This window comes from Sparus aurata, chromosome 15 (genome assembly GCF_900880675.1).
Source record: "Sparus aurata chromosome 15, fSpaAur1.1, whole genome shotgun sequence".
Classification (NCBI taxonomy): domain Eukaryota; kingdom Metazoa; phylum Chordata; class Actinopteri; order Spariformes; family Sparidae; genus Sparus; species Sparus aurata.
Window position 1 is genome coordinate 4,365,269 of NC_044201.1, and position 12,682 is coordinate 4,377,950.

Below are 12,682 nucleotides of genomic sequence, written 5' to 3' on the forward strand. Positions count from 1 at the left end.
TAATCGACAATATTATAATCGCGATTAATCAATAATTGATTTTTTTTCACCACCCCTACCAGAAAGTGTTCTTTGCCAAGAGCAGACCACTGACCAGGGAATCAGGCACCTTCTTATACTGCTTTTTTACCAATATTAGCGGGTATACGCAGGTTTTTTTAAAATGCAGTTCAACCTGATAAAAATCAACTATTGACCCCATTTACAGTTCTCCAGTTATCTGAAGCATTACATTGTACGTTACTGACCGTCACAACCCTGGCCATGACTCATTTCACTATCATAATTTGAGCCATTTGGTCCAATAACGACCATCCATTTGGTCTGAAAGTCTCAGAGAGCCGCACGATTAAATTATTCAAGTGAGCCAGGAAAGTTAGCTCATTCGGTTGGCGATCCAGTTATTTTCATTGTTGGGAAGTCAAGCTTTTCTGGCTTTAAAAGCAGCTTTCATTGGAACGAACTGGGCTCTGCCTCCAACACTGTGTCCAGTAATAAAAGGTCCTCAATAGGCCACATCCCAAATTTCTTCTCTATTTATACACCACCACCGGATGTGATACCATGTCGTCACTTCGCGCACCGCTATTTAGCATGTTCACCCAGGTCTTAGGTTTAGATCAAAGTCAGGCCGAGCCGAGATGAAAAAAACCTGTGTCTACTGCAGAGTCAATTGACCTGGGGGTAAATGCAGCGTTTAACAACCTTTTAAAAAATAAGGTAAATAACGTACATTTTGAAGACCATGATAAGCCTGTTTTTCAGATATAATGTTTTATAATGATTGGAATGTAAGGCAGCACAGTATTTAAGCCAAATTCTTTTCTTTTTTTGTAGATTTAGTTCTGTTAATGATCGCATACTTTGCATCATTTACCCATTTTCAGATATTTCATTTTCTATTTTTAGCCTCAGGCCTGCCAAGGATGCTTTCATTCAAGAGATGGAAAAGATGGAGGTAAGCAGGGCCACCAGTGAAGTGTCAGAGGAGGCAGGCACCACTTCAAAACACAGCAAGCCTGGGCAGTGTCTTTGATGAGATCTTGGAGGAGAGTGAGATGGAGTGGTCTGTGAACACCGTGATCAGCAGTTGTTTAGGTGCAGACTTACCTCATGGAGCAAACCATTCAAAGGTCAGTTAATCCACTACATTTCTGGAGGGCAAATGCCACACAATTTCCATCATTGGCTGCTGTTACAGCTGTTCTTTGTGCCCTCTGCAGTTGTGTGGACAGTGAGATACTTTTTAGTTAAGTCTCAAACATCATTGATAAGAAAAGCAACCGCCTGTCTGCTAACAGGGTAGAGATGCTGGTCACCCATAACAAGAATTTTGTGAGTGAGAGTAAGAGGATGGATAACTAAAAGAGACTGAGAAAGAGCTGCAATAGCACTTTAAAGGGATATTCTGGTGTAAGTTTAATCAATGGTCTAACACCGTGAAACTGCGTTAGACTCCCTCTCAAGAGATAAAGTTTGCAGACTGCTAGCTAACGTAGTTTTAGCATCCTCAGAAACGACCACACAACAACAATACATTGCAGTAAATGGGTCTAAATATAAAACCGCCATCAAAAAGCCACAAATAATGCTCAGAACAGCACCAAACTTCAGCAACATTAAAAATAGGGTCCCAGCACATATTTCGAGGCATCAAACATTTGATATAGTTGCCATATTTGTCGGAACAGATAAACTAAACTCACTACCTGAGAAGCCTTCCTTGTTGTGGGGAAGCCCTGTGAGTCCATTACAGAGTACAGTAGAGTCCCGCAGTAATGATCATCATTGGGCTGCTGAACTCTACTGCACTCGGCACGCGTTCCAATTTGGCATGCATACCAAATTTGGTGAAATTCCGTCCAATGGTCTTTGAGATAAGCATGTGTAGCATGTATAGCGCCCCCTATAGGTTGAGCCCAGCATGCTTTGGTAGGTAGATTCCCAGTACAGTTGTGAACCTACTCACCAAGTTTTGTGATGATAGGGCAAAGGATGTGGGAGTTATGGCCAATCATTTCTAAGCTCCGCCCATTGCGAAAATACATTGGCGGCTATGTTTTTTGACCAATCTAGCTCATTTATAATAGAAATTTGTCTTTTCATCCCCCGAAGCCGTATTGCAAATTTGGTGTTGATAGAGTCAATCTTTCAAAAGTTCTATTAATTTAACTGTTTTTTACATTATGCAAATTAGCAAAAAATATGTAATAGCGGCTTCCGTGGTGCAAGAGGCTTTTTTGTCGAGGACTATCAGGAGGACGTGTATGAACAATTTCAAGTAAACAGCACTTATGGCTTGGCGGGGAAATCCTTTTGAAGTTTACACCCTATGTTATAGCGCCCCCATTTAACGGATTGGGATAACATTTTTGGAGCAGCATTTGGACGTCATTTATACTCAACCTACCAAGTTTCGTGTCTCTGGGTCCTTCCAGCTCACCATAAATTAATAAAACCCAAACAATGATGGTTAATGACTAATAGGCCATGCCCGCTTTCACCTATCAACATGGCACTCAAGATATTAGTTAATACTTGCACCTAGAGCATGCATACCAAATTTGGTGAAATTCCTTGAAATGGTCTATGAGATACGCATGTGTAGCATTTATAGCGCCCCCTATAGGTTGAGGGGGCGCTATACCACACATCCCAGTCCTGTTGTCAACCTACCCACCAAGTTTTGTGATGATAGGGCAAAGGGTATGGGAGTTATGGCCAATAATGTCTAAGCCCCGCCCATTACGAAGATACATTGGTCTATGGTAGCCATGTTTTTTGACCAATCTGGCTCATTTATAGTAGAAATGTGTCTGCCCGTCCCCCGAAGCCGTATTAGTGCAGCAGATTAGTAAGAAAATCGTTCACTTTCGTATACAAGCATGAAATTTGGCACAGATACTCTCTAAGGGCCACTATTTTGGAAAAAGGTTGGCCACTCAAAAATTCCATATGGTGGCCATTTTTCAAGATGGCCGCCATTGCTATTCAATGCTTATTATATCAATTATTCAAACAGTGATCCAAGCATAAAATTTGATACAAATACTCTCTAAAGGACATGTTAATGGAAAAAGATGCCTGTCCCGCAAAAATTCAAGATGGGCGCCATTTTTAAAGATGGCCACCGTTCCTGAATATTAATTATTTCAATTGTTCAAATGGTGATGCAAGCATAGGCAGAAATACTCTTCAGGGAACATGTTGTTTGCTTATGCTTATTATATCAATTGCTTTTCCCTCAAAAATTCAGGATGGTGACCATTTTCAAGATGGCCACCATTTCTGTCAAATAGTCATAATGTCTGCTTTGTCTGCCTCCTCTCCTTTGACCTGTCCGGCTTGCCAGGGATATAAAATCCCCGCCGGCATAGCTCTTAGGTTCATTGGAGTACACAAGCCTCTCCACCACGGCAAGGTGCAGTCCACAGAGAGGAAGGGCCACTGTTAGAAAAAGGAAGTGGCCAGTAAAAATTCAGGATGGAAACCATTTCTCAAGATGGCTGCCATTCCTGTCCTATGTTCATCGCCACTGTTTCCAAATAGTGATACAGAAAATATGCCACAAATACTCTGTTAAGGCCACTTTTTGGAAAAATTGGATGGCCAATAAAAAATTGAAGATGGAGACCTTTTCCAAGATGGCCGTCATTTCGGTAGTATGTACACTGATGCACACATGCATGTTAGCAAAAATACTCTAACGGCCACAATTTGAGAAAAAGGCAAACGCAAAAATTCAAGATTCATTTTTCAAGGTGGGTGTTGCTTTAATAGTGTACTCTGTTGGGACTGAGTTAAAAGGAAGGCTTGAAAAAAAAAAAACATGAGTTCTATTCACATTTTTACCAGCTCAAAGGCCTTGTGGTTAGAGTGTCCAACCTGAGATTGAGAGGTTGTGCCCTGCTGAGTCATAATAAAGACTGTTAAAAATGGTAGCCAATGCCTCCCTGCTTGGCAGTCAGCAAGTGTTGTATTGGGGGCAACATATCCAGGAAGGTGTACATATAGGGGAGACTGGGGACAGTTGCAACACTTTTTACATTACTCTCAGTTACTCAGAGACTATTTGGACTAGGCTCACCAAATCTTTACATATTAAACCTACATCTGTCTGCTAAAGGCCCATACCATTTAAAGATGGCTACATATAACATATCAATCACAATATTTATTTGAATAGAGGAATTCAGACGTTGCAACTGACCCCAAACCTGGGGACAGTTGCAACACAGATCAGGGACGATTGCAACATATCGAAAAAACATTAAATTTCACACATTATCTTCTGCTTTTTGTCTAAATAAGCACAGTATACAATATAAAGGTATTTAATAAGTTTTGTTTTGTGTAAAACATAGGCCTACCTTGAGTCAATGTGCAGATGTTACCGAAGCTATAAAAACTCAATATTTCATTTTGAGACAAAAAGAATAGAATAATTTGTAATACAAAAAACCTTTATCAAACATATGAACAAACAGTGAACTGTTTTAGTGAACAAAATTCTCATTATTTTAAAGCTCCAGTGAATATAAACTTTGACTTTAAGTTTTATTAAAGGCACAAAAATGTTTAAAAAATAAGAGAGCAACACTCGGCTCCCCCCAACAAATCTGCTGCCTTGTGAACAATTCCACCAGCTCCTTTTTTTTGGTTTTCTTTACACTTTTCTTTGTGGTTTGCTTTTCTTCTATTCTTTTTTTTGCCTTCCTCTGTACAGATTTGTTTTTTCTTCTTCCAATGCTTTCTTCACAGGCATGTCTGTGAGTATGGCAGTGGAGCACCATTTTCTGCCTTTTGCAGACTCTTTTCTTGCTCCTGCTTTGGGATGACTAATTGCTCATTTTTGCTCTACAAGTTATTTGGGGAATTATTTTGTTTATCATTAGCATTAGTTTCTCAATATGATTGCCTGTTCTGTTCATCATGAGCAATTGTGCCTATTTTGAACTAGAAATCTTCCAAAATACGGTTGTGTGGTCTGTTTTGATATGACTAGCCTAATTATCATGGGGACAGTTGCAACAGTTGCAACAGTCCCCATGGTATCAGTCATGACAAAACACCATGTGCTAGCTAGCCACATTGACACTGACACACGTAAACCATGTCATTTAATAGTCAACAAAACAGTGATTCAAACTAGGTAGGTTTGGATTAATTCATACAAAAGATCAGGACAGTATGACAAAAATACAGCTCATGAAAAAAGCTACTTTCATACCTCCAAAACAACTTTGTCTTGATAGAAGCAGGACCAGATGCTAAATATGGCCCCTTTCTTCTTGGTGGGCAGAGGGTCTAACTGAGCATGTGCAGTGTGAGTGTTATCACTCTAGCATGTTTCTGATTGGAGAAATAAGGCTTGTTGCAACCGTCCCTTGTTGCAACTGTCCGCAGTCTCCCCTACATCAGGGTCCAGAATCGGGAAATTGGCTCTCGGCCCACTGCAAGGCTACTTACTTTTTTATTCACATTTGCAATTGCAAGTGAAACCAATCTAAAACATTTGCATCTTCCATGGCACTCTGATTTGCAGCCACACGTGGCTAGTTGTTCACAACTTTGTGCAATTGGTGCATTTGCTGTCCAGAAGACCCCCCATTGTTCACCAAGCTTTTTCCATCCCCAGTCAGCAGGACTCTCTGCTTCTGGCTGACACTGGGTTGCTTGACCCCATATGCAGCCTGCCTGATATGCAGCATGTTTAGTGTGTTGAAGCAGAGCTGCTCTTGTTGGAGGAATGGCTTCATATGGCCTCTGCTTTCGGGCAAACATGTCAAGTCTAGCCTCATCTACACTAACAGCTGTGCTTGATCGATCATACAGCAGGACCACAAACTTCTCAAGGATCTCCAGGTCACTATCAGTCAGAACCGGAGGGTATTGACTTAGTTTGCTGAAGATGAGAGAGGCCTCAGGAAAAATGTCCCAGGTTTACAAGGCACCTCAATCATAGACATAGACATAGACACCTTCCTTAACACACTAAATTGAGCTCTGACAGAAAAGGTGGCCACCTTGAAAATGGTCTCCATCTTGAATTTTTGAGTGGCACACACCTTTTTCCATGAGAATGTTCCTTGAAGAATATTTGTACCAAATTTGATGATAGCATCACCATTTGAAAAGTTGATGTAAGGATTCAATAGAAATGGCGGCCATCTTGAAAAATGGTTGCATCTTGAATTTTTGAGGGACAAGCACCATTTTCCAAAAAAGCATTCTTAAGAGAGTATTTTCACAAAATGTTATGCCTACATCACTGTTTGAACGATTGGCATAATGAGCATTTGACAGAAATAGCGGCCATCTTGAAAAAATGGCCGCCATGTTGAATTTTTGGGTGGCCAACACCTTTTTCCCAAAATGTGACCCTTAGAGAGTATCTGTGCCAAATTTCATGCTTGTATACCAATTTGAACGATTCTCTTGAAATATGTCATTAATCTGCTCCACTATATACCAAATTTGGGGTTGATAGAGTCAGTCTTTCAAAAGTTCTATTCATTTTACTGTTTTTCACATTATGCTAATTAGCAAAAGATCTAAGTAGGCGGAGCTAAATGGTCCAATTGGCATTTTTGTAGAGCACATGGAGCTGGACTTGTGTGTCAAATTTCAAGTCAATCAGACTTATTGAGTGAGGGGCGTGGCCTTCCCAAAAACGCATTTTCAAGCCTTAGTTACAGCGCCACCATCTGGCAGACTGGACTCATATTTTAATTAAAGTTGATGCACATCATTTCCAATCATTGGGCCAAGTTTCAAGTTTCTGGCCCGTTCCAGCTCACGGGAATTTGAGCTCAAGCGGCAGACAACAAATAATAACCAAGCCCCGCCCATTGCAAAGATACATTGGTCCGTGGCGGCCATGTTTTTTGACCACTCTGGCTCATTTATAATAGAAATGTGTCTGCCCTTCCCCCGAAGCTGTATACCAAATTTCGTGTTGATAGAGTCAATCTTTCAAAAGTTCTATTCATTTTACTGTTTTTCACATTATGCTAATTGGCAAAAGATCTAAGTAGGCGGAGCTAAATGGTCCAATTGGCTTTTTTGTAGAGCACATGGCGCTGGACTTGTGTGTCAAATTTCAAGTCAATCAGACTTACGGTGTGAGGGGCGTGGCCTTCCCAAAAACGCATTTTAAATCCTTAATTACAGCGCCATCATCTGGCTGACGGGGCTCATATTTTAATAAAAGTTGATGCACATCATTTCCAATCATTGGGCCAAGTTTCAAGTTTCTGACCGGTTCCAGCTCACGGGAATTTGAGCTCAAGCGGCAGACAACAAATAATAATAATAAACCGGCACAATCTTAGAAGGGTTCTATAGTGAGGTTCCGGAAGTGAAAATGCCATTCATATTCTGCATATAGATTTTGATTATTGGCCATAATGTCGTAACCATCCAAAGTAGACTTACCATGAGCTCTCAGATTGTCAAACGATGATATATGATCCTGTAGAAGCCACAAGTCCGTATGATATCAATCTTGTTTTGAGAAAAACACGTTTTATTCGCGATGTCATGGATAACTACTACACTACCCACAATCCTATAGTGCAACAGCGACGTCTCTGATCGCTGTTACCATGGAAATGTTTACCAAACCCGCGAATTTCATGTTAGCTAGTTACTGCTAACACTGAACTCTACAATCGTTACCACAGAGCGACCACAATTTCACTTTCTGACCTACTGCGTTCATTTAGTGATGAGGAGAAGAGTTTATTAAGGGTTCAGCCGAACATGAAATTTGCGGGTTCAGTAAACATTTACATGGTAACAGCGAGCTCCACCAATCAGAGACGTCGCTGTTACATTCGCAATGGTTTATGGGATGAGTAGTTGCTTTACTCTTAAGATAATTATGTACACAGTCTTGTACCTTTGCTTTTTTCTCCGTTTTCCAACATTTTCTTTGCGCCGAATTAAATGTTTTATGGTCACGATTCATCTGCTAGCTGATTGGCTTGGTTCCAGGCCTAAAACTCTTTATATAAGGATTTTATGAAACGTCAATGGAGTAAATGAATGGCAAATTCATTTCCGGAACCGGAGCCGTTAAAAAAGTGGGCGGTCACTGTTGTTGTGTCTATGTAGATCGGAAGAGAGCAACTGTTGGCTGATCTTTATTGACAGATTGTCACACTCTACAGCCGATGGTATCGTTAACAGCGCGTGCGCACCTGACCATTGACAGTGTAGTTACCCACACAGGGGAGGATCTAAACACGGAGCGGCGCCGAAGTTTAGCTAGCAAGCACTCGTCACGCTGCTATGTTACCAATTATCTTTTGAGTTTAGTCAACACCTGAGAACTCGTCTGACACAGAGAGTCTCCTGTTGTGTGCTACATGTGTGAAATAACAACTATAGTCTGGACTTTGTCTGCAGTGTATCTGTGTAAATGGCTTCATTCAGCGAAGCGTCTCTCTGGCACCGTGAGTTACCATGGTTACAGGAATGCCCTGAAACTTTATAATGATGATCAATAAGAAGTTTTTGGTTAGTTTGTCTGTACAAAATCATGAATGTAGCCTGTTTGTAGCTCAATGCTGAAATCTTATTATATAACATATGTAACAACGTATTATAACATATAGAACAAATGTAAAGCCTCAGAGCTTCTTTGATTATTAATAGTATGTTAGTGATGACAGAAAGGTGATAACTCGCCATCAGACTGACAAGGCTGCAAAAGTTGCTGTTTGTATGATGTATTTTTCTGTTAAATGATAAGAGGCTCACTTTAACAATATTATTAATAATAATAACAATAGTATTAATTAATGAAAATGATGATGACAAGAAGTAGAAAACTAGCGTACTGAAAAGTTCTGTCGATGGTTGATTATTTGAAAGAGTAAAACTTGAGAGAAGCTTGGGAAAATGAAGGCCCAGTTTGATTTCATAGATTGAAAATTACATTGAAAAGACAAAAAACATTTTAAGTGTGAATAGAACAGCTGTTCAGATCATCCTCCTGTAAAACACTGTTGGTCAAATATTTAAACTTGATGTCTGCATTAGAGAACATGGTGTGTGGTGAGGCTGTAAATCTTATCTTATTCTTTTAGCACGTGTCAAGTAACGTGCCCTGTAACATGTTTAACAAATTACAAATTGGGAATATGACTTGGCTACAGCTCGAAAAAAAATTTCAGTCAAAGATTTTTTTTTTTGCTTTAATCCATGAGTTCAGTTGAATTATGCAATTTTGTTCAGAAGAATGCAATTTGTTCCCTTGGAATATGGCAGCTTTTTTGTTAAGTTTTCCTATCCGTATTCCAGACTGAATAGGTTTTCATTTTTCATTAAATAAAATTGATGGAAGTACATATCTTGTTTACTTGAATTAATGAACTCATTAAATCCAGGGCATGACTGGTTTCAGTGTTTTCCACCAATAGAGAGGGCTCTCTTGCAAGTGGAGCTTTCCCTGGTCAAAGTTAAGTAGGTCAAAGTGCAAATGTTTACATAATCATAAAATAAAATATTTTGTCTATGAAAAATACAAGTCAAACGTTCAAAAATCCTTGTTATTTACTTAAAGAGTGTAGTTTTAGAGGAACTGAGTTAATTTATAGGCTATCTTTTTACAAATGTAGCCACAGATGAAGACAAAAGCAATCTTGTATGGAAAAAAGCATTAAAAATCGCAATAATGGAAGAATTCGGCACCAATAATCAAATAGAATCTACAATTGTTATAATCGAAGAATCGAAGAATCGAAGCTCCCATAATCCAAATCGAATCGAATCGTGAGGTACCCTTGTTGGCACACCCCTAATACATACCATATCAATATTTCTACAATATATGTCAGATCACATGCACATTCCATAAATATGAGCTGACTTTAATGTCAGAAGATAGAGAGGGTGGTGAGATGTCTGGAGCTTTTCTAGCTAGATGAACTGGTGCTCTTTTTCCTAACTTTTTGGGTTAAATTACTGCGATACAATCTTTAAAAGTGTACAAGAGAATTATAATGTAATCCATTTAAGCCAAAAGTAAACCAGGTTGACCAAGTTTGTACAGCTCACATGCATGCAGGGACGTGCACATGATTATTGAGGGGCAGGGGCTCAAAGTCAGGGCAGTACCTACAATTTTTTTTTCAGATTAATTAATGTAAAATTAATAAACAAAGTACTTATAGAAAGCTAACTTCTTAGCTGTGTATCCTGTGTAGCTGTGAGTGATATGCAATTGCCATTTCTTTTGTGTCAACAAATTATTGTCAACACAGTTTTATTCACATTATCATAATACTGAGGTTTAGAAGACATGCAATTCAGCTGCAATTCTTAAAAAGCCATACAACACTGGCTTATTATTAGGCTGTTTATTAGAGGGCAAGTGCAAACTAGAAATACAGGCTACACACCTAAAAAAGGGACAAAACCAAGAAATGACTACTGTGACTGCTACTGAGAATGTTATTAGAAACAGCAATGTTTTCAGCAGCAAAGTCACAATAAACTCAATATCTGGAAGAAGCTGAAGATTTATGGCAGATAAACTGCCGATACAGTCAGCTGTCATATTGGATTATTCTTAACTCTCATTAACAAGCAGTTAGCTTAACAAGGACAAATGGACACTCGTCTGAAATATGACTCATATTTTGCACGTTGAATAAGTGGAAGTTTGACTTGTTAGCCCCCACAAGGAAGTTATGTCAATGGATTTATAACTCACAAAAGGTTCAAGTCGCTCCACTGTAACGTCGCATCTACGTGCATGGTGGGATTCTCGATTCTCTCTATTTGTCTTCAAAATAAGATCTTTACATTGCACCCGATTGTAGTTTAGAAGTGGGTTCTTAGCGGGGGGCTTGTAGTTTGAAAGTAGCGTTCGTAGAGAGAGACAGAGCTTAGCCGCAGCAGACAGAGAAGCGGCTTTATAGGCTCAACACACTCACAACACCATATGACGTACGAAATGCATACGGTAAATAACAGTGGCGTTTTTATACCGCCTTTTTTTGACATCCCTTTGCACAACAAGATTTTATTTATTCATTTAAAAAACACACAAACAGAGCACTTTTTAATAGGAGGTAAAAAGGGCAGGGGCTCAAGCACCCCTTGGGCCTTATGTGTGCACATGCCTGCATGCATGTGTATTTTCCATTAATTGGATTATTATTTCTGTCTTATTCCCAACTCTTGTTTCTTGGCTCTATTCTGATGGTAATGGAGGTTCATCAATACAGTGTGATGGGGAGGGGGAGGCTGAAGCTCACTTTAAGGGCTGTATTGAAACAAATACAAAGGTTGAAGGAGGGATTTATCGGAAGGGGCTTGGAAGGTCACTACATAGGGTCCTGAGGCTGCTTAATGGGGCCCTTCTGGTCTCTCAAGGACCTAAGCACAATGCAATAAGTTTTTGGGGACATAATTTGCCACTGCTAAACACAAAACTACATTTCGGTTTGTGGCCACACAACTCTCGTTTCTCTTTCTGCAACATTACTTTCCTGTAACCTGCTAGAGACAAAACATATATGTCTAAAACTCTGACAGTCTGTGTTGATTTAAAACATTTACCATAATTTACCATTAAATACTTTGCGCAAAAGAGAAAAACTGGTGTTTTTCTAATCTCTGTGAATCTTCCCTAATGATTGTGTGACTTTAAACATGACATTTACGCACTTGGCCTACATGTTAGGTAAAAGCCATGCATTCACAGTTGAAGCAGTAAAATGTGCTCAGGAAATGAAATAAATCATTGTTAAAACTGGCGTGTTTAAGTATTATTAGCATATATAAAGAGTCTTTTTATGTAGTCCCCCTGCTGTACTAAACCGCAATGTATCACTTTCTATGCAGTTTCTGTTCCTGGGTGGGTCTAACTCCAGGCTATTTGCTGTTAAAATCTTAATCTACGAAACAGTTATTATTTCCCTCGAAAACAATTAAATGAACTTGCCACAGGCAACATGAATATGATAAAGTGTCCGTGTCTCAAGATTGCACTTCTACTACTTTGTTACTCTCCGCCCTCTCCCCGTTACTTTGTGTCTAATAAAACGAGCTATGCGAGTCTTACCCTCAGTCTGTGAGGTCAGTCTTCCATACTTTGGTTTCTTGCTGCTCTGGTGTTTCTTCACTAGAAAAGATCGCGGCATATTGTCGGCCTCTTCACAGGAATTCTCAAGTTGTTGTGGGTGGTGTTGTCCGTGGTGTGCCGGTGGCGGCCGGTTAACGGAAGCAGCTGTCTCTGGCGGTGTGAGGGGGACCGGGCTGGAGCTACAGTACGCCGTTGGCCTCGCACAATCTCCAGCAGACTGGCGACGGTGAGGTGTCAGCCAAGGGGTCGCGCGGGGGAATTTCCATATACACCAGTGTCGAACCAATTACAATAAACGGACAAGTGCAGGGGGCGGGCTGTGCGTGTCAATCAGCGTACCCCAACACAACAGGTGTATGAATGGTGATACCTACTCACTGCAGAGGCACAGAAGCACTTCAAGCTGCATTACTCTGCTGGAGCTGGGGAGCTTTCTGCACTAAGAACCCCCCCACAACACTCTCCTCCACCAGCTGAAAGAGCAGAAAGACACCCCTTGTCTCTTTTATAGTCTATTTAACCCGGAGCCATAACAGTCTCAACATGAAACACAACAGCAGAGACAATCCAATATATCAGAGA

General features: G+C 40.1%; 2 protein-coding genes across 2 annotated transcripts in view; one reads left to right on the forward strand and one right to left on the reverse strand.

Annotated features, from left to right (window-relative positions):
* snai3 (snail family zinc finger 3) overlaps positions 1–12,490 on the reverse strand; it is a 30,485-nt gene extending 17,995 nt beyond the window's left edge. The window contains exon 1 of the mRNA XM_030441537.1: positions 12,080–12,490. Within this exon, the coding sequence (XP_030297397.1) occupies positions 12,080–12,158 (79 nt within the window). The 5' untranslated portion in view covers positions 12,159–12,490. The remainder of the gene's footprint in view (positions 1–12,079) is intronic.
* The window catches only part of rnf166 (ring finger protein 166), a 101,475-nt gene that overhangs the window by 75,205 nt on the left and 13,588 nt on the right, over positions 1–12,682 (forward strand). The gene's annotated exons all lie outside the window — the stretch shown is intronic.